This window comes from Morus notabilis, unplaced genomic scaffold, assembly GCF_000414095.1.
Source record: "Morus notabilis unplaced genomic scaffold, ASM41409v2 Scaffold629, whole genome shotgun sequence".
Lineage (NCBI taxonomy): Eukaryota > Viridiplantae > Streptophyta > Magnoliopsida > Rosales > Moraceae > Morus > Morus notabilis.
The window spans coordinates 305,166-329,169 of NW_010363794.1; the positions used below are offsets into that span (position 1 = coordinate 305,166).

The window sequence follows — 24,004 nt, forward strand, 5'->3', positions numbered from 1 at the left end:
TAAAGTTTTTGGCTACCAGACCTAATGTTCAAAGGGCGAATAAGGAACCTATCAACCAACCTTCAGATGCTAGGATTACAAAGCCGGCGCTTAAGCAATCCGTGTATGCTAGGGAATATTTTATCTCATCAAGTGTATAGAAGAAATTTCTGAACCGGTTATTTCTGAAATTGCGGGATCTACGTACCTCGGTTTCTGCAAAGTCGGTTTCAATTGATAGTCCTACACAACTGGTCATGGGCTCTAATTCTGGAAAAGATTTTTAAGATTTTTTGGTCGGTTTAGCAAGTCAACCACAAGGTAACGATCTTCTTAATTACTAAATGTTAATGCATACATACACATATATTATAAAGTATATATGTGCTTGTACATGTGTATTTTTATTTTCTATATTTGGCTAGCAAGGATACGCGAAGTAAAGCACGTGGCCCGTGGGCGGCTTCTTTTAATTATGTTCTTATAGGTTCTTGTTACTGAACTAAAATATCAACCAACGCTATTGCTATATTGTTAGGGAACCGAATAATATATTTTAGTGGCGGCTTAATTTGGAGCTTGATAGGAACGCAGATACGTTACCTATATATATATATATATATATATATATATATTTTCTACTATCAATTAAATAAATATGTTTTTTTTTGCCCCCCTAGTACTTGTAATATGCACATATCGTTTCATATAACTCGAAAGTACTGTCCTATGCAAGGTCTATTTCTAGGCTGGTTCCTTTTCTCTTTATTAATTGTAACAGTCCTGAGAGATAAAAAAAGTGTCGTCGTATGTCTGACCTTTGACGACAGTTTCTAAATCAATATCGTATCTTTTGATGATGGTTTTTAACCATTGCTATATATGCACTTTTTACAGTCCTAGTGTATCTATATTGTTAAAGTTTGGCCGAAAAGATTTAAAGTTTCCTTTCCTTGATGCAACTAATTCATTGTTTGTTCTCATGATCAACACAACGATTTATCAAGCAACATATTTGAGTAACATCATTTATTTATTTTTTTCTTTTATTCCCGCATATGTAGGCTGGTCTTAGAACGAAATGTGATATTTAAACCCCTACCAACCTCCAAATAAATAGTTATCTAGTTTTTGTTTCTTTTCTTTCTTGTTCTTTTTAATCTAACCATTAATGTCCATGGAAACTTATTAAAAGGCGTAATTGGCCGTTTCTAAACTGTTCTTAATTTTAACTGGGACATATAAAGGCGTGACAAATAAATATAATATATGATATGAACCCCTGTATTTTACCAGGAGTTCACCAAATGAACGATATCGGCAATGTTGAAAAAGCGAAGCAACATTCAGGTCCTCAATATAAAGTCGAAAATTTAGGTTTTAGTGCCTTGCACTTGGACTGCATACAGCTTTCCCCTTTAGATCGTGTTCTTGACAAAGATCTTTAAAAGTATACCAAGTAGAACGTTATATCCCTTGATTGACCAGCTATGATATTATGGATATTTTAAATAGTTTGGCAAAATTGACTTCCATAAACTGAACGTACGTACCGTCATGATAAACCTCATACCGAACATTATAAGACAATGGGTGGGTTTGGTAGAGATTTTAAGAGCTTAAAACCAATTCTCTACATAGTTAAAGTTGTTTTTTGTGTTTGGTAAACACCTCAAAAAGTGCTTCTTAAAAATTTAGGAGGAATTTTAAGGGGAAATTAGAAGCAGCCTTTCGGCTGCTTCTGCTGCTAGATTGTGCGGGAATGGTCTCATTAATGAAATTTTCATTATTCCCAAAATACCCCCGCTGAATCAAACAATTTCCCTCAGCCAATTTTTTTTCTGCTCGATCGGTGGTGTTCCTCTCTCAGACTACCAGTGCTCTCTCTCAGCCAAAGAGCTCTCTCTCCTGTTTCTCTTTCTTCTATCTCCCTGTTCTCTCGGACTCCCTCTCTCCATTTTCGTTTGGTTGCTCCTGCGATTTTCGGTCAGGCGGAGTCGCTCCTCTCTCTCAATTCTCTCGGTGTTGGTGGGTTGTTCTCGTTAGGGTTTCTGCGATTTCATCGTTGGCTGAGTAGATTTGCCGGTTGGAGCTCATCCTAACGCAATAGCCTCTGTAAGTACTCCATTGAGCTTTTTTTTGAATGTTGATTTGGTTGTGTTCTCTGGGTTGATGGATTTTTTGTGAAAATTTTTTATCTCTCTGCTATGTAACCCCTTTGTTTTGACTGGATTCTGACTCACCCACTTTTTCTATTGCTCATGTCTGTTATCTATTTAGGAGTGTAGCTCATTTATAAGTCATGGAAGTCAATAGTGGATGACTTAAAGTGGCAGGAAACATTGATGCCTGAAAGCTCAATTTTTTGCTTTCTATTCTCATGCTTTGATGACCTAAATGGATGAGAAAATTTACATCAGTTGCTTCCAAAAAAAAGTACGGATAGAAAATATATTGAAAGGAGGGAATAAGCAAGAGGAAAAACCAGATGGCATAGTTAACGCTAGTCAAACTTCGTCCAGTAATCGGGTTTTGCTTTAATTTCTTTCATCTAGTAGAGGATACAAGTGCAGGTCTCTGATTGGCCATTATTACTCAAGAATCTTAACATAATCATGTAAGAAAGTGAGAAATCTATTGTAGCTCATCTGGATTATCTTAAGACTTATTCACACCTCACGGATACATGTGTTCGAGTCCCATATAATTGAGGTTCTTAATTTATTGGTATAATTGATAGCTTTATTCACATATTTTATTTGATGGATGACGTCTTCTAAGCTGATTTTTTGTTGACTTCCACTGTAAAAATTCATGCCTCAGACATGTTCTTTTTTTTTTTCAATTTTTTTTATGATGATTATGAGGATGATCAAACTCTCTCACAAAGTAAAGATGTGGTGATGTTTTATGTATGTGTAATTGTGATGATACTTTGATTTGGAATTAGCTAGCTAGTTGTGTCACTAGTGGTGGTGAAGGGTATTTAGTTTGGGAAGGGGAAACATGAATCTTAACATAATTGTGGGAACAATATATAGCTTTGCTCTTAATGTTATTCACCTGACACACATTAGCTTAGCACCTTTCATATTGAAGCAAAAACTGTAATTGTGTCAATTTACATATTAGCTTGAATTACATCATTGATATCTAACGTGGACAAGGATCTAAGTTATCTAACGTTCATTCGGTACTTTCATTCTGAAGAGAATTTATAGTGGCAGGTGCTTAAAGTTTCATTGTGTTTCGCATTACTAATATTGGTCATTGTGGAATTCTAAGATTGTCTGTTGCTCTTGAGCTGCATAAACATTTTTCATTTTTAGTTTAAGGAACATACATGCTCCATCAGCAACACCTTTGAGAAATTTTTACCACCTTTTGATTAGTCTGAAATTGTGAGATCTGTTCGTCTTTACTTCCTTAAGAAATTGAAAGGAACTAATGAAAACCTTAGCCTATCAAATATTTAGTTTGCATCAGTAGACCTCTTTTGAATCAACTGCTAGTCGATCTTTTCCAAATCCCTCAAACAATGTTTCTATTCCAAGTTGGTTTTGGAGAATTCCATGTTGGTGTTGGGGAATGGGATAAATTGCGTTAGAATCACGATTCAAGTTGGCAGTATGTTCTCAATTGCTACAATCTGTTGTCATTAAATACACTCGTTCTTCCTTGTGGCTAGCTAATGATAGTGCTACAGATTTTGCTTTGGAATTCTAGAGGTTGTCCCGCGGTGAGGGACTGGTTCATTTTGTGTCTTTTACCCACCCATTTGGAGCAGGAAAAGAAAGAGCTCTTGGTGCTTTGAATGCAAGGCGTGGTGAAGATAGAGTGAGATTGGCAGAAGATGGAGTTATTGGCGAGGCGAGAAAAGCCATCCAACTTGGAAAAACAACTGCCGTGGAGCCTGTCCACGTCAAAAGAGGCGGAAAATGTAGTTCCATTGACGGCTTATAACATCAATGATTTCAATTGTAAAAGTTTGACTCTAATTTGTTTTGTGATATTGTCCATTGCATGAGGGACTTGTAAACATTTGACTCTAATTTCTTTCCTGATTTTAGTTGTTGATGAACTACGGTTTATAACATCAATGTAACAGTTTGGAAAAAGGTGCTTGTGAACATCTGTATGTTGGTTTACAATGGTTGAAACAACTCATAGGAAATGGTTCTACACTGGTTTATTTGAGCTGAGGAATGCATCTTTGATTCTTTTCATACCTCTATCAGTTTTTGAACATAGAATGTGCATTTTTGATGTATATGTTAATTATTCACTAATGCACATTTTAGTTGTAATTATATTGTGAATGAAGAAATGTAAAAAAGAAATTAATTATCATAAATTTATTGTTAAAAAACTCAGAATCATAGCATTATGTTTTTTTAAGTTAAACAAGTATTTCTAAATACTAAAAATAATTATATATATATATATATATATTTAAGTTTCATATCATGTCTATTTTGGTCATTTTACATACCCACAGCAATTCAACCTCAAAATTTACCAAACGCTATTACACTGATTTTAGAACCAGCACAGCCACTATAATTACAATTTGCCAAACACTCAGTTGCTTCTTTTAACAACTGCTTCTTCCTTCAGCACAGCTAAAAATAATTTTTTTTAAATCCACAGCACTACCAAACTAAGCCAATGTAAAATGACTTTTCCCTGTTTTCTACGTAATTAATTGTACGTTTGTTTCATCTTCTTTTTTCTCTTATCCTTTGCGATGACGTTAATGTTAATGTAGAAAACAAGAGAATATTCTCCTGTATTTTCTTTCTCTAGTTTACAGGAATTAGATCATCTTAAATCTAATATTAAATTTCTATGGCAATGCTAAAATTTGTAGCTCGAGTTAACAAAATCACTCTTCAAAATAATGTTGTTTTTAATGTAAAATTTAATATTATATTTTAATTGGTGTGTAATTTAACACCAATTAATTCAGCATATATATAACAATTTTAAAGAATTTATGGAAGTAAAGAACATGGACGTGCACAACTCAGGCTTTTTTGTTTAAATAAAATCGACAAGAAAATTAGAATCGGGGCAGTAAAAGTAAAACGACATGGTTTGAATAGAACCAACAACAAAATAAAATAAATGACATGAACCTGAGAAACGACAACAAATTATAAATAAAACAACTATAAATTGAGAAAAGGAGCGCTAGACGCCTGTTAATATCATATATGTATGCTGGTCATAGAAAGGCACCTGCCAATAAAATACATTTTCATATAAAAGTACGTACTACGGCCCTATGGGCCGGGGTTTTCTCAATCCAAAATTATTGACTAAACTACTAGAAACTCATTTCATCGCCGTGATCAATAGGACTCTACACAAATTAAAAAGAAAATGGAAGAAAAACAATTAATAAAAAACCAAAAAGATCTTAATCAAGAGTAGTCAAAACGTTGAATTTCATTGGCATGCTTCGAATGACATAATTTAGTAACTTAACAGAGGAACGTCCAGTTTTGTCCATGCATTACAGTCTACAGATTTGATAGTCTGAGGGAAATTCACTCATTATTTGTTACATATAGTCGGACAGAACATGCCACATATATTATGCATTACACATATATTACGAAACCAAATTGTCACCATACCAGTGACAATTAACGTACGGCAAACAAAATCATTAAAGATAATTACATAGAATCCACCATGAGTCCAGACCCAAAAGGCCTCTGGTTGTAGCAGTCGAGGTTATTCCCATAACCAATCCTAAATATATCGCAGTACCTCTTGTAGAACCCAATCCGGTCCTCCACGGCGGCGTTCCAGCCTTTGCCGCACTCAAGCCCTCCGTTTATAATGTTTGTGATCGCGCCGTAGCCCGCAGCTCGACCAGCCGACGTGTCGGCTCCAGAGGGATTCCATTTGCCGGTGATGACGTCGTGGCACGACGGCTTTGGCGACTGCGGGGTCATCCAGAACCAGAGTGCTGTCTTGAAGGCAACCACAGGGTCCGTAGCTACGAGGTCCGGATTGTTCAACAGGTCCAGCCCTAGAGCTCTTCCACACTGCCCGTAATTATAGTTCCTAAAGAAATTGTCGTAATTCTAGTTAGTGTAGTCAAAAAACTTTCGTGGGAAATTCAATTTATTAACCTGCAAAGCGAATTTGTTTAGTGCTTAACACAAAAAGAAGAAAAAAGGTATAATTACTGATTTTCAAATATTTGTTATCATTAATTGACTCAGGCATCTTAATTTTGATATCCATACATTGCTTAAAACCAACTTGTATATTTTTATCTAGCAAAAAAAAAAAAAAACTTGTATATTTTTAGTACACGACGATTTTTATTTATTTAAAAGGTCATTAATTGGTGATGATTATCACCCAAGAATAAATCAATCAAAACAAAAAGTTCCAAGCTTACAAAGTGGTGGGCCCTTATTTCGGCCCCAATATATGGGGTCCACTCCATAACTTTGCTTGTTGCCCGGTAATTTTAACCCTAATGGCCATGCTCTTTCTCAAATAAAGTCATGATTCATTATTAGTGCGTACCAGGTAAGTTGAATGGGACCACGGCCGTAATATTGCCTTCCGGAAGCACAAGGGTAAGTTTGACTCCAAGAACAGTATGTTGCTTGGTTTTGCTCTCTGACGTAGCAGTATCCCCACGCGTATTTACCATCAGGAGCACCATCCCATCCACCTATACGTACAAACATAATGTATTCATATTATATATATATATATATCTATATATGTGGTAGTCAACCATATTACTTATAAACAGTACTTAATTCATGCAAATAAATTAAATAGATTAAGCAGTTATAGTACACACAAGTTTATACATAACATAATAAAGGAGGCTAGAGGTATAAAAGAGCAAGGAAAAACGAGCTAGAACGTCTACATATACATACATATATATGATTCGAAGTATACAAACCGGTAGTTTCATGGGAAGTTTGGCCAAGAAAAGCAGCAATCTCCCTTTTGCGTGTGGCATCGTCGCCGGTAGTGCCAAATCCAGGGAAGGCCTTTGTAGCTGCAATGAAAGCATCATAGGTATAAAAGTTCCTGGCGGGGCAAGCTCCGTCATTACGATGTTTAAGCAGCTGGTCAAAGGTGGATCTTGAAATGATACTACCAGGGTCCCCCCCGCCCCCGCCGCCGCCGCCTCCACCTCCGCTTCCGCTGCATTGGCTTTGACAACCGTTGGTGCAGTGGTCAGGTGTGTCGCCACACCACCCCCATTTGCTGCAGCATAATCCTCCTGGGCATAGAGCACCCCCAGCTTGCTGACCACATTGCTCCGCTGAGCCTTTTTGTATGGCCAACAGAAACAGGGAAAAAATGGATAAGATCCAAAAGTACTTCATTTTTATTTTGTGATCTGGAGTGGTTATTTTGTTGATGTTTGAGAATGAACAGCTGGTGACTATATATATAGAGAGAGCAGCCGGGTGTACGAGAATTCTTGTGGTACATTATTTTTTCCCAAAAGAACTGATCTTTTAGTACTTGATAACTTCATTGAGATTATAATTACTCTAAGGGGGTTTGCTGGTTTAATATTTCCACGTTTTTTTATCTAATTATACCTTATTTTTCTGTCTTTGTTTTTGGTCAATTAGTAAAGCTTTCACAGATTAGAGCTATACCATACGATATGATCATTATCTCCACCCATCTTTACACGACGGCTAGTTGAAAAACATATTTTTCACCAATTGTGAATTGTGATATATTATTTGAAATTTTCCTTTAATTATTAAAGGGCCTGGTTGTAGTCCCCCACTTTGTAAATGACATGTCCTCATGTGCCATCATAACTCGCTAAAAAAGTAGCATAATTCTCTTGTATTAAGATGTAATAGTTATTATTTTGAGAACTATAAGTCATTTTAAAGTGTTTGACAATAAATATTTGTTAGACACATCTAGCATGAATAATTATATGAATAATATTGAAAGACCTTTCATATTATGTTTAAAAATGACTTCTGATTTTCAGAATAGTAACTGTTATGATTCAATACAAGAGAATTACGTCAATCTTTTAGTCAATTACAATTGGGGACCAAAAAAGTGTTGTCGGTCCATAGAAAGGACCATTATTAAAAAGAAAAAAAAAACTTTGAATTGTGATATATTATTTGAAATTTTCCTTTAATTATTAAAGGGCCTGGTTGTAGTCTCTTACTTTACAAATGACTGGACCTGTCCCCCATGTGCCATCCTAACCGGCTAAAAAAGTAACATAATTATCTTATATTAAGTTTTAACAGTTATTATTTTGAGAACCGTAAGTCATTTTAAAGCATATGACAATAAACATTTGTTAAACACATCAGGCATGAATAATTATATGAATAATATTGAAAGACTTTTCATATTATGTTTAAAAATGACTTCTAATTTCCAGAATAGTAATTATTACGATTCAGTATAAAGAATTACGTTAATCTTTTAGTCAATTACGATTGGGGAGCAAAAAAGTGTGGTCGGTCCACAGAAAGGGCCATTATTAAAAAGGAAAAAAAAGAAACTTTGTTGAATGTTCAAGTTTCAAAATAAGATAAGGAGGCGGCCTCTTGTGCAGCTTTTTATAAGGATGCTTTCATTATTATGATTGGTTGCATAATATTTGAGATCTTAAATTTTTTGAAGTCCTGTACCCCTCTCTATAATTTGCCACAATAAAATAAGTTTTTTTTTAATTAATTTGGAAAGTGTCGTACGCAGCTGCTAAAACATATATAACACACTAGAAGACCAAAAAAGATAAAAAAAAATCCTCCTATATGAGATAATCCTTTCCAAATAGAAGATCAAGAGAAAGTGAATTCTCCAGAAATATGTTACCTCATACGGAAGCTGTATTCGGTTATAAAGTTACGTGAATATGACTCGATAAACTTTAATTATAACTCAAAAATTATTTTGATATCTTCTGGCGAATAATACTCTCTGAAATGGATAAGAAGGAACAAAGGAAAGGCAGGATTAGGATTATGCTTGTACGTGGAAAGTGAAAAATCATTCCGTAATGGCGGATGTCAGTACAACAATTTTGAACGTCCACTTACCACTTAGAGATCTTTAATGGAAACAATGCTAAATTTTTATACCAATGCCAAAATTTGATAATTGATGATTGAGTAAGAAAACCATTCTCTAATACAATAATGAATTAATAATGTCCAATTCGATATATGCTTTATTTAATGTCAAATTTAGCGTCGAGTTTAATTACTTAGGGCCGGTTTAATTCCCTGATTGAAGTTGAGATGTGACTTTATGTGAAACCTTTTTACTGTAGTAAAAAAGTTAATTGTGATTGTTTTTTAGAGCTTTTTACTGTAGTAAAACTCGAATCGGTAAAATGAACGGAATCTTACTTATTAATGTGTTTACTTTTCCATGTTATAATTACAGAATTAATGTCATTTTTTAATCATTTAAGAATTGAAATAGATTTAATAAGTAAAATAGATTTATGTATTGAAACACAAAATAAAACAACATATCAAATGTGTGCTTCTTTTACTCTTTTTTTTTTTTTTTTTTTTTGCATATATTTGGCATTTGATTTTTGAACTTGTATTTTGAGATTGTATTACAGGAATGTAAATTAAAATCAGAAAATCCTTCTATTACACTTGAAAGATATATTGCCCTTTCCCTACATTCTTAGCTAACAAACAGTTTTTGCAAGTGAAAAAAATAGCATAAGTTGCTGGCTACCAATGATAACTCAAGTTCGGCAAAACTGATTTTCATCCCATTAATCTCTTCATAGCTAGTGCTCTGACGATATTGTTAACAACAGATATAAGATAACTACGCAAATGATTGATATTGTACCATAATTTACTATTTAGTGAATAATATCTGGTGTTAAACTTAAACTACTTGACTAGAGTTATAGCTTGAAAAATATAGATTTGTCTTTCTTACGGCTGTTGTTGAACAGGAAAGCCAGTAAGACAAACAACCTTACGGATCTGTATGACATGGGTTGAAGAAAAATAGTCTACTGGCTGTGAGGTTTATTATTTGTATCGTCAAATGTCAATTTGTTCATTTTGAGTAGTGATTAAAGTGTGTTCCCTGAGACAACTGGAATCTTGACAGTTTTAATATGCATTACTGATTCGCTTTAAGTCCCTTATTGTGATTAATTTGTCACACCAGAGTTTTATTTTATTAAAAGAGAAGTATTTTATCTTGTTAAAAGTGCATCCGATTTAATTTATGGCTTCTTTCCAGTTTAAATATTCAATTAGTATTAATTTGTGAAACTAATTAATGTCCTCACGATTATTGTCTTACACAAAGAGTTGAGAGGTGTGTAATTGTTTTCCTTGTAAAATTATTTATCGTCATAATAAATTATTGGCAGCGGCTGAGAGAGCACATAATCTCACATTGAGGTAAATCTCTACATATTTTGTATGTGCACTTTGTTTGATTTCTTTATGCTATTTTAGTACATGACTTCTAATGTAGAATTATGGAGTCTAATTCTTAACAATATTTAGCTCCTATATATCTGCGAAACTAGATTCGTGATTAATCGGCTCATATGGTGTCCTGTATGTTCACAATTTTAATTAATTTAAACTATATAATCAACCTTTTGAAAAGTTTAAGAATTATATTACAATTAATTTCAAAAAAGTCTTAAGAAATTATTTTTGCAGACTCCATTCAAGATAAATGAGTCATCCATGGTTTTTTTATCTTAGTAAAGATTTTCATAAGAATAAAGAAATTGTCTTTAGCGCTGAATTTAGATACTTGGAAACAAGCAAGAAAATTGAAGAATATATGGGAGAAAATATTTCATTCTATGTGTGAATGTATCTCATTGATGTACAAGAACGAAAAGCTGGTTCCCAGGCTTTTCTGGAGTTAAGAACTATTTATAGTACTAATCAGCTAATGATTGAGAATATTGAGCAAAGAAACTCTGGTTTTGATCAGACTCCTGTAAAGGTTCTCAACTCCTTCTTCTAGATCTTGAATGCACATCTCCAATTTCTGAAGCTCGTTTTGCGCATTCTCTGCAAGCGTGTTGTCTGATTTCTTCATCTTGTAGCTCATCAGTAAGTTCAATCCAGCATCCGCGCCTGCAAATTCGTTTGATTCCTTGACTTCCGCGCAAGACACTTTTTTAGAGTTCATCAACTTGGAAACCAGTGACCAGCTTCTCGACTTTGGCCCGGAGATGAAGGAAAACAATGATTCGAAAACTGTTTGATTGAACCTCTCTCAACACGCTAAGAATTTCTTCATCCTTGTTAAGGACACCGAAGGCGCATTTGTTTCCCATGGCCTTTCGGAGTGCCTTCCTCACCACTTTCCTGGAGTTCAACAAGAATTTCTTGACCTCACTCGATAGACTTGATTCACCACCATGTCTCCTGCGAATAATTGATCGAAGTTCTTGTGTGGATTCCCCTGTTTGCTGCAAGGCATCCTTGGCTGTGTTGCATATATCCAAGAGTCTAAGAGATCCATCCAAAAGCTCATCAACCAATTTCTCCTTTTGCTGTTTGGACAAGGCTGCTTGGTTAAGTGGTAATAGAAGCAACTTGTCAAGACAATCATGCAGATCTTGAAGTCCGCTAAGTTTGCCGCTTAGCGATGTTGATGAAGAAGAGGCGTCTTCGGAAGATCTCAATCTGGACAACTGTGCATCAAATTCGGGAACGAGAGGGTGTTGCCTAGAAGGCAAGCTATTGGAGCGAGTGTGGTAAGCTGCCATTCTTAGATTCAGTCTAGAATTCGGAGCTCGCTATAGTTGATGAATGTTGTATTGAGTCTAGAATTTGCCTGCTCTCATTTGGCATTTGCTATCTCTATATGTATTGATAGGAGGTAAGGGAGACAAGGGGAATCTCATCCTCCTCAATACACAATGAGGGTAACATGATTAACTGTGACTTTTTTTTTTTTTTGGTTGGGTACGTACGTAAAAAACATGATTGTAAGTTGTGACTTAGATCTAAACATACAATGGTAATGATTAATGCTGTGTCTCCCCACCAACAGGTACGGATCTTTTTGTTTTCTTTTTGTGTTTTGGTGAAGCACAAGGTACGGATCTTATTACCAACAATATTAGAATTTATATTCAGTCATATACTTTATTTATCATACATTGCAGAACAAGAATTAAAATTGCAATACACGGGTGGCAATGACAGCGAATAGTACAAGATGTGGAAATCTCCATTATATTCGGATCGGCACACCCTTAGATGAGACAAATTGCAACAGCCTTCGTGGCAAATTGGAAGTGCATAATATAAATCGCAGAGGTTTTCAAAAAAAAAAAGTGTAGGGTTAAAAAATCATTCTGACACATAAAGCAGTATTTTGATTTAGCATAACTAATAATAACCAATAAAAGATCTCCAACATAGTGCAAAATGAATGTGGTAATATTAAATTTTGACAGTTAGATGAGAAAATCACCTTTCAATGCATTGTTATCATTGATGTGAAATTTGACATACGCTGTATTTAGTGCTAAATTTAGCAGCAAGAGTTAAGCACCAAGTATAACACACACATATATATCAAATTTATACATTTTTTATTAGTTTATATATCGACCTTTTCATATAATAGTTACAACAAGTAACAGTAGTGTCATTTTTTTAAATGATTTAATAATTAATTTGTTTAGAAGTTTTAAAACTTAAAACTCAATCACAAAATATTTAGTATTTAAAATAACATTATATATTAGAGCACAAAATAAAATAAGCTATTAAATATGTTTTTTTATAGTTTTCGGTGAAAAATGTAATATTAATATTGACATTTGTACTCAAGATGGACTGATAGCGCGAGCCTAAGGTTTTCATAAAGCATGAGAATCAAGTAAATTGTTGAATGCTATCAGATTAATTCCATTGTTTCATGCTCTCATCGTCTCTTGAAGTTTCTGTCGTATTGTTTAATATTGTTTTCGGGTTGCTTTCTTTTCTTTTTTTTTTTCTTTTTTTTTTAATTGTTGAAGCCAACTACTCTTTCGAAGTTATTGTCGTTTTTCTAGCTGATGTCTTCTCTCTCTCTTTGTAAAAATTTTATTGTCGTTTTTCTACTTGTAAAAGTCCAACTACTCTTTGGAGGTTGTTGTCGTTTTTCTAGTTGATGTTTTCGTGTTAAGTAATGTACCTATTAGTTTGTCTTGCTCATGATAATATATGTTTTCCAGTTCACCTTTTTTCTTTTCGAGGTCCTAGTCGTTTTATTCATTGATTGTCATTTTCGCTGCCCTTTTCTAAGTTTTTGTCGTTTTCCCTGTTATTGTCCTCTTCGTTACAGAAACTTTCCCATTCTTGTCGTTTTTCTATTGTCTTTTCTCTAATATATATATATATATATATTGGATAATTGGACGCATTTTCTCTAATATGATTGTTTCAGTTAATGTTGGTAAAATTTTACGGTAATATTGTTTTCTCAGTTTATGTTGTTTTCAAAGTCAACTTCTTTGTCACAAAAAATATGTTTTCCACGTTCGCCTCCTTTTTGAGATAATGACATTTTCATATTTTCTATATACATATTGTTAGCCGAAATAGTATGGATATAATACAAAAGAGGAACAAGTTAAGGAAGAACAAAACCGAAATTCATACAATTGTAATTCAACCTTTTTACCAAAACTCAGAAATGGAAATTGCAAGAATGTCGAGGCACGTGGAGCACGTTTTCCTTAAAACAGATTCGTCCCCTCCGGCGTGTGCTTGAGGTCACGTTGGACGTCCGTCTCCCAGGATACAACGACAACAACGACGGTAGCTCAATACACTTTCGGAACCGTCCGGCGAACTCGAACTAGATCTTCCCTCTATCACGAAAAACAGAAGTAACAAGAAAAAACCACAAAGACTTCCGAAACAAGAGAGAAACCAAGAGAGAGGAAGTGATTTCTGAAAATTTCTGTGTCTTCAAATGGGTGGAGAGGGCCCTTTATATAGGCTCCAAAATCCGGGTGTTACACCATGACATTATGGTATATAAATCCGGATTTATTCTCGGATTAATGGTGCTTAATTCAGAGGTTACAGCCCCTGAAGAACCTAGTCCAATGTATGTCTTCATTCGGAAGTTAATTGTCCATTAACCAACCAATAATGTAGGTTAATGCTGCAGTTTTCCCAAATCCCCACACTAATGCAGAGTTAAACAAAAACTAATGCAGCAGTTTCGGATTTCTGATGGGAAAAATAAAAAAGAAAAATCGCAAAATGTAGCTTGCATGGAGCGGGTTTTCCGATCTAGCATTCATGTCCGCAGGTCGCGAGTGCACATATTAGGCCCCAACCTGCCGGGATTGTGATTTACTCCTAGCCAATGTGGGACTTTTGTAATTTTCTTCTACATTTACCATTCCAAGTAACATACTTAGACCATCAATTTCTCATTCACCCAAAAACCATTTTGAGTGTATGAATACTCAATTTCGATCTCCTCGCGACGGAGAACTCAAATCAATTGAGACCCGTCCCAAAAACCTATTGGGCCCCATCTGAATATGGGCCTCAAAATGGACCTTTAAAATGGCTTAACAAGCCATTTTTCCAACACACACACACATATATATATATATATATTTTTTTTTTTTTTGCGTCGGTTAATTGTTATTGTCGTTTTCCCGGTTTATCTCGTTTCAAACGAATTCTTGACCTTCTTCTAGTTAGTCAGCTGCTGCCTTTTTGACATTGATGATGTTTTTCTAGTTTCTGTTGTTATCTGTATTAATCCGGCTTCTAATGTCGCCGCCGTATCTCAATTTCCGTTTTCCCTTTTGGTCTTCATTATAATGTCGTCTTCCTGTTACTTGTTTTCTAGATAGTCGCTTACTCTTTTTTTTTCCTCCTTTTTTTTTGAGGTTTCGTTGTTTTCTTTTATTGATCAGAATTTCAGGTTTTGATCGAAGTGAGAAAAACAAAACCACTTCTTTCCACTGGCATATCAACTAATGAGGCAAGCTGACAGCTTTTAAAATGTATATTGTGTCATTTGATCTTATTTAATCTAATATAATGAGGCAATGACAGAAGGAACAGCTTTCTTTGCTCAAATCACCATGCTAAACTCTGCAAACACGTTTTTAGAGAACTTTCATTTTGCCAATGAAATTTTTGCAATGCACGAGTGGCATTGATACCGCCATATTGGAAACAAGAAATCGGCAATCAGCATCGTATCCGGATCAGTGTTACGAAAAATGCGAACACAAGTGCACATATCGTTGTCAAGTAATAATTTCGTGAATATTAGTATTGTCCCACGAGGAGTGATCGATATTAGCTACCGAAATTGTGTTAACCTTAACTTTATTTGAACAAAATCGAAATAGGAGAATTTTTATGAAAATTAAAATAACAAAAACAAAAATAAAACAAAACAAAACTCGAATGATGATTAGAGAAAATTCAATGATAGAATGGCTTTAGGGTTTCCGATTTCACCAAGATCAATCAAGTTCCAATCCCCAATTCCCAATCAATCAATGTTTATTCCCATGTTGACAGTGGATTTCTCTAAATTAACGACTAATCTTTCTTAAGCACTAGTAATCCTACCCAGACATGTAAACCACACATCTCTGTCAAGATTTTAACATGTTGAACGCATATTAAGATTAGTTAATCATAATCACCACACTACTCACATAACTATCTCTAGCTTATGACGTTCTAATGGCATTATAATCAATGGTCATGTTTAACTGTCACTTCTCAGTCTCAGAATTAAACTCCAAATCATGCAAAAGTTGGCCAGACATTCACAAGCATTGAGAACAGATTATAATACTTAGCAATATGAAATAAACATCAACTAAATTGAAAATTGGAAATTAAGGAACAATTATGATCCGGCTACATCCTAACCCTAAAAAATGAAATTAGAACATAATGGAAATAGAAAACATCCTAACAAAATGAAATCAACATATGAGAAAGAGGTCTAGAAGAAACTATTTTCAAGAATGAAGGCAAACGCCGTTTCCGGTTGATTCATCTTCTTTGCCATTTTACGGAAGCTTCTCTCCTCTTTCAGCCGTCTAAAAGTCCCCCATAAAACCCTAAAAATCTTTATTTAAACATCTAGGATTCAAAAGGGTAAAATTGGAAACAAAATACGCTTTTTCCTCAATTTCTCGCAGTTGGGTGCCGCAGCACTCCTCAAGTCATCCCACTAGCGCCGCGGCCTTGACTATTGTCGCGGTCCTAATCTTGGTTTTCTAGTGCCGAGGCCTCAATCGCCAATGCCGCAGGGCTCACAATTTCTAAATGCGATCATTTTATATTCTTTTTGTCTCCAATTCATTCCAAATCAATAATCCAGATGCTATCTCCTACAAAACTATAAAAGAAACACAAAAGCAAACTTAAATCTAACACTAAAGACTCAAAAACCAACAAAAATCTAGGATTTAAACATCAAATTCGCGAGTATAAACTCACTCATCAATCAGCATACCTCTGCATCAGACAAGAGAGAGATAGACCAATTGAGCACATTTTTCTTAATAAAACACAATTGTGCACGATGCACACAAATACACAGGTGAACAAAATTTTATAAATATATATATATGGACTTTTTTCGGTCCATCCGGAGGACTGTCCCTCCAATGTAACATTTAGAAGTGTAAAATGTAATATGGTACTTATTCAACGTAACACAGATATTAAAAAGGTGAGATATCAAGATATTTAATTATCTCCGACTATTATTATATCTTTCTAATATCATTATTATGGTAAATAACCAAATTAAAGTATAAGGATATGAACTAGTCAAAGTTCTTAGTGTTATGTCTTTTTAGTGTTCATGTTATGTTAAATAAGTTTTTACTTCCACGTATTACGTTAAAAGAACGGTACCATAGACAAAGCCCATATATATATATATATATATATATATGTATATATATATATATATTCCATAAACTGCACATTTTACTTGGAGTAATTCAATTCGGCTAAAAAAGAGCACTGGATTTGTCCTTCTTACAAGGACACTGTACATAAGCTAGCTCCACAGTTTGAATTCAGAAAACCAACAGCTGGCCTTATTGGTCCATTGGTGGCATAATAGAAGGCAGAAAAATCACACGACTTTGAAATTTTTTTCAGTTTGTATAAAGAAGAAAAATATAGCTTGAAATTGGTAACAAGCATGTAGATGATTCCGTTGGTCTCCTAACACTAAGACAGCCAGCGTAGCATTAATTGCATAAAGCATGTGAGAATCAAGTTTATTAAGATGAACCATAATTATTGCATAATGGTTTTGCTAATCTAGTTTGAGACAATTGGAATCTGTACAGCCTTGGCATTTGATTTAATTTGCAAAAAACATGTGGCATCTTAAACAGAGAAAACTGTGCCAGTATATGCAGGTTCAAGTTGCATGGCAGATTGCCATTTATTAATTTATTGGTCACCTAAGTACTTTAATTTTTTAAGAATCTGTGACTGCCGTAATTTGTGAAATAATTGGTGAACAGTAGAATAATATTAAAGCAAATGCGCCGTAAACTACCATTTAGGCTATGGAAATTATGGATGTAAAGATAGAATATACTGGAAATTGAGACAGGAAAAAAGTATGTAAATTTACTATGGAAGAAAAATGTGCTTTGTATATATTCCATCATTTACATGTATATGTGTAAACATTTTATCTAGCCTATCAAAATTTTAGGTATGCGCCCCCATAGTGGAGCATTACAAACAGAAGTTATAATCTAGTCGTTGAGGATGTTGAGAAGGGAAACTCTGGTTTTGATTAGACGCCTGAAGAGGCACTCTAGTCTTTCTTCAAAGTCTTGAACGCACATCTCTAGAATTTGCAGCTCACTTTGAACCTTCTCGATTTGCATCTTGTGACTCATGAGGCGGTGCATTGCTGCATCCACCTTTGCGAATTCATTTACTTGTTGTTCTTCTTCACAGCCAACTCTTTTGCTGTGCATAATCTTGGAAACTAGAGACCAACCACCAAGCTTAGTTTGCGCCTTTGGCCCGGAAATAAAGGACAACAAAGACTCAAACACGGCAAGAGTGACAACTTCCACCTCTTTTAAGACGCTAATCAAGGCTATGGTTTCGCCGTCTTTGTTGGAGAGATCAGAGAATGAGCTTTTAGTTTCGACACTCTTTAAACTCCCCAAGGCCTTATTGAGTGCCCTCTTCACCACTTTCCTAGAGGCCAAGTACTTGCTGATCTCACTTTCAAGTCCAACTTCAGCCCCTCGTCTTCTGTGCATGATTGATTGAATGTCGCGTGCACATTCCTTTGTGTGCAACACAGCATCCTTAGCCGAGCTGCACAAATCCAAAAGCCTAAGAGAGCCATCCACCAGTTGGTCAATCCATTGCTCTTGGCGGCCTTGGACAAAGGCTTGTTGAGTGGAGGGGAATAGAAGCAACTTTTCAACACATTCGTGCAAATCCTCAAGACCACTTAGTTTTTGGGTAATAAAAGAGGATGATGAAGTTGCACCACAAGCCTCCAATCTGCTCAAATTTTCGTTGCATTGTAGAAGAAGTGGGTTTGATTGGGAGGGTAAGCTGTTTGAGCGAACATGGAAGTGGCAATTTGACGCAGCCATTCTTTTCTTTCTCAAGAAAGAGAGAAACGTTGGCCTTTCAAAGTGAGTTTGCAATTGATTAGTTTTGCCTTGTTGTTCTTTTGTCTCAAACTCTATGTTTATATATATCATCAGATGAGGGAGAGTTTAAGCATTTTATTATTCAAATGACAACGCATAATGACATTTGTGGTTCAGATTTGAATCTGAACAATAAATCACCGATATTCACGCAATGTTCCCCGACCACCACTTATATTATAGCTCCAACTCATTTGGTCCATTATATTAAGTTGTAAAAATCTTAGAGCATCTTTTCATTAGTTATATACATATTGTACATGCAACAAGCTGAGTGAACAACAGAGGGCAATTGTCGTTCTATCAAACTCATAAATGGAAGTTATAAAAAAATTATTAATTAATTGAAATCCTATGGCTCTTAAAACTTGATTGTTGTGGACAGAACAGGCAAGATGTTCAGTTCTTTTATGCACCTCTGTCTCTAAAACATATACAAAAATGATCTGGTGGTGGGGTTTTTTTTTTCCCCCTTTTTTTTTTAATGGATCTATAGTGGCTGTTAGTAGTAGGTCAATGAATTGAATTCTAATGATAATGTGCACGTTGTAATTTGTTCAACTTAAAGACAGCAAACAACTGAAAATTAAACGACAAGTCGTTTTCCAAAGTAAAAGGACAAGAAACTTGTAAAAGATGTTATACGCCAGCAAGTTTTAGTCATGACTAGATGCCTTTTTCACATAAACGACAGAAAAATTTAAAACGCACACAACATATCTTTTCAGTGTGGCAACAAACCAGAACGTTCTCATGGAGCACTGCAAACTTCTAAAAAAACAAATAAAATGTTAGGAAGATCCTCACACAGACTCAAAGATTTACACAAGAATCATTCAAAGAAAGAAAACAGAATGTTTTACCGAGGTTCGGATTCAAAGAATCATATGTCCCCGTTGGGCTCACTTGCGAGAAACCCTTTCCACTAGTTAAGAATTGATTTCAGCCTCAATCCTCACCACTCTCAGAGATTACAAAGCAAAAACAACCCAAAAAAGAAAACTGTACAGAAGAGACCCAACCACTATCGTGGCTCTCAGGAAAAATACCCAGTGAGTAAATCAATCTCTTTACTCAGATTTTCCTAGTACCCAAACGCAAGGCACAGATCTCTCAATACACCACAGTTTCTCTCACTTGTTTCTCTCTCTAGAACTCTCTCTGAAAAATCCTAAAAGATGAATCACCTTCTGTTCTCATGTTCTAATGCGAAGAAGAAGGAGATCTATTGATATTCTAGAATTCTCTCCACTGACACTTGCTTCTCTACGTGTCACTCGTTGAGTGGTGCTTCTAAATACTACGCTGCGTTTTATTAAGTTGTTGAACAACCAAAACGACAGCAAACATATATATAATCAATTCTTCATGCTGTCATTTTTTAGGAATTACTCCTTACAACATTCCACCTTAATTTCTGAAAGACGACGGTGACGATTAACCCTGAGCTTCTCGCAAAGTTCATTGCCCTGAGTTGATATAATCAAGTCTTGCCGATGCTCAGCTAGTTCAGATACTTCTGGAAGTTGCTTGCAGTGACAACCTTAGTAGCCATATCTGATGGATTTTCTTTTGTGCTAATCTTCTCAAGCTCTATTGACCCTTCTTCAACCTTTTCTCGTATGAAGTGGTGTCGTACATCAATGTGCTTTGTCTTTTCATGATACACTGGATTCTTACAGAGGTGAATTGTTGATTAAATGTCTGAATAAATCACAACAACTTCTTTCAATACTTTCAGCTCCTGTAACAGACCATGAAGCCATATAACCCCTTTAAAACCTTTTGCCCCAGCTATATAGTCTGATAAGGTGCTTGATAAAGCAACTACTGATTGTAGTTGTGACTTCCAGCTAATGTCGTTCCCTCCTAGTGTCATTACATAAGCTTAAGTAGACCTCCTCTTGTCCAAATCCCCAGCAAAATCAAAATATACAAAGCCTTCCAAGTTCAAAGGGTTAGAACTTTGTTAATAAATCAAACCATAATTCAATATACTATTGACATACCTCAAAACCCATTTTAGTGTTGTCCAATGTTATTGTCCAGGATTAGACATGTATTTGCACAAAGCATTTACTGTATTAGCTAAATCATGGCATACATTAATGACCATACAACACTAGAATATGGAATCTTGGCCATTTTAAGCTTTTCTTCTTCTGTTTATGGAGACTGTTTTGCAGCCAATGATACTTTAATAGATTTAGATTGATGCATAGAGAATTTTTTAACAACCTTTCTTAAATACTCTTCCTAAGACAGATACAGAAGTTTCTGTTTTCGGTCTCTTTTAATATCAATTCCTAAAATTCTCTTTGCATAACCTAAATCCTTCATATCAAATTCAGTACTTAACATTTTCTTTGCCTCATCAATGTTTGCTAAGTTCTTACTGGCAATCAGCATATCATCTATATAAAGTAGAAGATATACTGCATTGTCAGTATTAGTCTCCTTAAAATACAAGCAGGAGTCATATTGACTCCTAATAAAGCCCGCTTTAATCATATGTTGATCAAACCGCTTATACCATTGTCTAGGGGATTGTTTCAGCCCATATAGCGATTTTCTCAATAAACATACTTTATGTTCACTACCTTTTACCTCAAAACCCGGTGGTTGATTCATGTAGATTGTTTCCTTGAGGTCACCATGTAGGAAGGCAATTTTTACGTCCATCTGTTCTAGATGCATGTCTCTGTAAGCAACCACTGAGAGGATTATTCTTATGGTCTTATATTTTACAACTGGAGAGAAGACTTCAGTGTAATCAACCCCCTCAACTTGAGTAAAGCCTTTTGTAACCAACCTCGCCTTGTACCTCCTGGGTTCTTGTGATGTGGCTCCTTCCTTAAATTTAAAAATCCATTTGCAATCCACTGCCTTTTGTTTCTTTGGCTTGTCCACTAAAACCCACGTATTATTTTTCATCAAAGAGTGCATCTCCTCCTTCATGGCCGCCAACCATTTGTTGGCATGTGTGCTGTTGACTGCTTCCTCATAAGATTTGGGTTCTATTACTTCTATTTCTCCAGCCATATTCAGCGCGTAAGCAATCAAATTGCCACCATCATAGCTCTTTGGTGGTCTTATTGTTCCCCTCTCCCTATCTCGAGTCAGCATGTATTCTGACACACTTTCTGGGGGTTCTTATGTGTGTTCAATGAGACTTTCATCAGTGGTAGCTTGCGACTCTTCCGTGGTTTGTTGTAGATATTCGGGTTCAACTTCATCATCTTGATGTCCAGTTCCTCTAATTTGTTCCACCTCAACTTTGAGGTCTTGTTTTGAAGTTGTACCTGCATCAAGTGAAGGAGAGCCAGTAGTATATTTTCCCTTTTTCAAGTAAGGCATGCCATATTTATTAAAAATTACATCTCGGCTATTAATTATTTTAAAATGAGGCCCTTCTTGAACACATAGTCTATAACCCTTAACACCTTTAGGATAGCCTAAAAATATGCATTTTACTGATATGGGATCTAGTTTCCATTCTCTTTGGTGTGCATAGGCAGCACAACCAAAGACCCTAAGGTTACTTAGGTTTGGTGGTTTTCCAGTCCAACATTTTTCAGGGGTTTTAAGGTCAATAGGTTTACAAGGGCTCCTATTAATTAGGTCACATGTTGTAGTTACAGCTTCCACCCAGACTTTCTTACTTAGACCCGATCCAAAGAGCATACACCTAACACGTTCCATTAGTGTTCTATTCATTCTTTCGACTATCTTGTAGGGTTGTTTTGACCGTTCTATGTCTAAGGATATCATTTTCTTTACAAAACTAGGTAAAGATATCACGACAAAATTCCCTGCCATTATCTGTCCTAAGGGCCTTTAGTTTCTTACCAGTTTGGTTTTCTACCAAATTTTTTAATGCTTAAACTTAGTAAAACATTCATCTTTGGTTTTTAATAGAAAAACCCACACCTTCCTAGAATGATCATCAATAATAGAAAGAAAGTACCTGACATTACCATGTGTTTGTGTTGATTCAGGCCCCCAAAGATCAGCATGAACATAGTCCAATGGAGACTTTGTCCTAAATGTTGATGCAGCAAACTTAAGTCGGTGTTGCTTTCCTAGGACACACAGCTCACAGAAGTCAAGCTGGTCTACCTTGCATTTGCCCAGAAGTCCTTGTTTACTGAGTTCTCTTAGCCCCCTTTCACTAACATGCCCAAGGCATTTATGCCACAGATCAGCCTCTGAGTTTTCTTTAATTACCGCACTAGTTGAACTTGTTACTGCATGGTTACCTTGAATCTTCGGTGACTTCTTCATAATCTTGAATCTTGATATTACACCCTTAATCCTCGCCACTCTCAAAGATTACAAAGTAGAAACAACCCAGAAAAGAAAATTGTACAGAAGAGATCCAACGACTATCGTGGCTCTCAGGAAAAATACCCAGTGAGTAAATCAATCTCTTTACCCAGATTTTCCTAGTACCCAAATGCAAGACACAGATCTCTCAATACACCACAGTTTCTTTCACTTGTTTCTCTCTCTAGAACTCTCTCTGAAAAACCCTAAAAAATGAATCACCTCTTGTTCTCATGTTCTAATGCGAAGAAGAAGAAGATTTGTTGATATTCTAGAATTCTCTCCACCGACACTTGCTTCTCCACGTGTCACTCGCTGAGTGGTGCTTCTAAATACTACGTTGCGTTTTATTAAGTTGCTGAACAACCAAAACGACAACAAACATATATATAATCAATTCTTCATGCTGTCATTTTTCAAGAATTACTCATGTTGACGGTGAAAACTCGTCAACAGAAATAGGCCGGGTCACCTCTAGGTATCCCGTTGGATTACCGGCTTGATATTGACTATATACTCAGTTTATGGAGTGAAGTGTTTGTGATATTTTTTGAGTGGTGAGCAATATAAGAAAAATATGCTTAAAGTAGAAGAACACACGAAATTTATAGTGGTTCACTCTATTAATGAAGAGCTACATCTACTGTAGTTTTATATTCCTTTTGAGATTGTTACAATTTACATCAATTGTTGCTCTCTCGTTCTTTTCTCTCAGGAAAAACCAACCTTGAAGTAATCTCTGGCTATAAAAGGGGCAAGGCCTCGAAGGAAAGAGGAGGAAGATTTTGGCTATTTTTCATATGTAATCAGATAATAGAGAGCTGATTTTATGTAATCCAAAATGAGCCCAAGGGAAATACAATATACAAGTGGATGTAGCTCTTCATTAACAGAGTGCACCACTATAAATTTTGTGTCTCCTTTCATTCAAGCACTATCCTCATATTTCCTCCACCACAAAAGTGCAAACACACACTTCATAGC

General features: G+C 35.4%; 3 protein-coding genes across 3 annotated transcripts; all 3 read right to left on the reverse strand.

Annotated features, from left to right (window-relative positions):
- Window positions 1-5,412: 5,412 nt before the first annotated feature.
- Window positions 5,413-7,409, reverse strand: LOC21397505 (endochitinase 2). The gene is made up of 3 exons (XM_010105020.2): window positions 6,926-7,409; window positions 6,532-6,682; window positions 5,413-6,057 (listed from the first exon to the last, which is right to left on the reverse strand). The coding sequence occupies exons 1-3, from the start codon at window positions 7,356-7,358 to the stop codon at window positions 5,664-5,666; spliced, it is 978 nt and encodes a 325-aa protein (XP_010103322.1). The 5' UTR covers window positions 7,359-7,409; the 3' UTR covers window positions 5,413-5,663.
- A 3,514-nt stretch (window positions 7,410-10,923) lies between these two features.
- LOC21397507 lies at window positions 10,924-11,752 on the reverse strand. Its single transcript, XM_010105022.2, has 2 exons — window positions 11,182-11,752; window positions 10,924-11,114 (listed from the first exon to the last, which is right to left on the reverse strand). Exons 1-2 carry the CDS (start codon window positions 11,750-11,752, stop codon window positions 10,924-10,926), a joined length of 762 nt encoding a protein of 253 aa, XP_010103324.2.
- Window positions 11,753-17,662: 5,910 nt separating this feature from the next.
- On the reverse strand, window positions 17,663-18,634 carry LOC21397508. The gene has a single exon (XM_010105023.2). The coding sequence runs from the start codon at window positions 18,632-18,634 to the stop codon at window positions 17,768-17,770; it is 867 nt and encodes a 288-aa protein (XP_010103325.1). The 3' UTR covers window positions 17,663-17,767.
- Window positions 18,635-24,004: the final 5,370 nt, after the last annotated feature.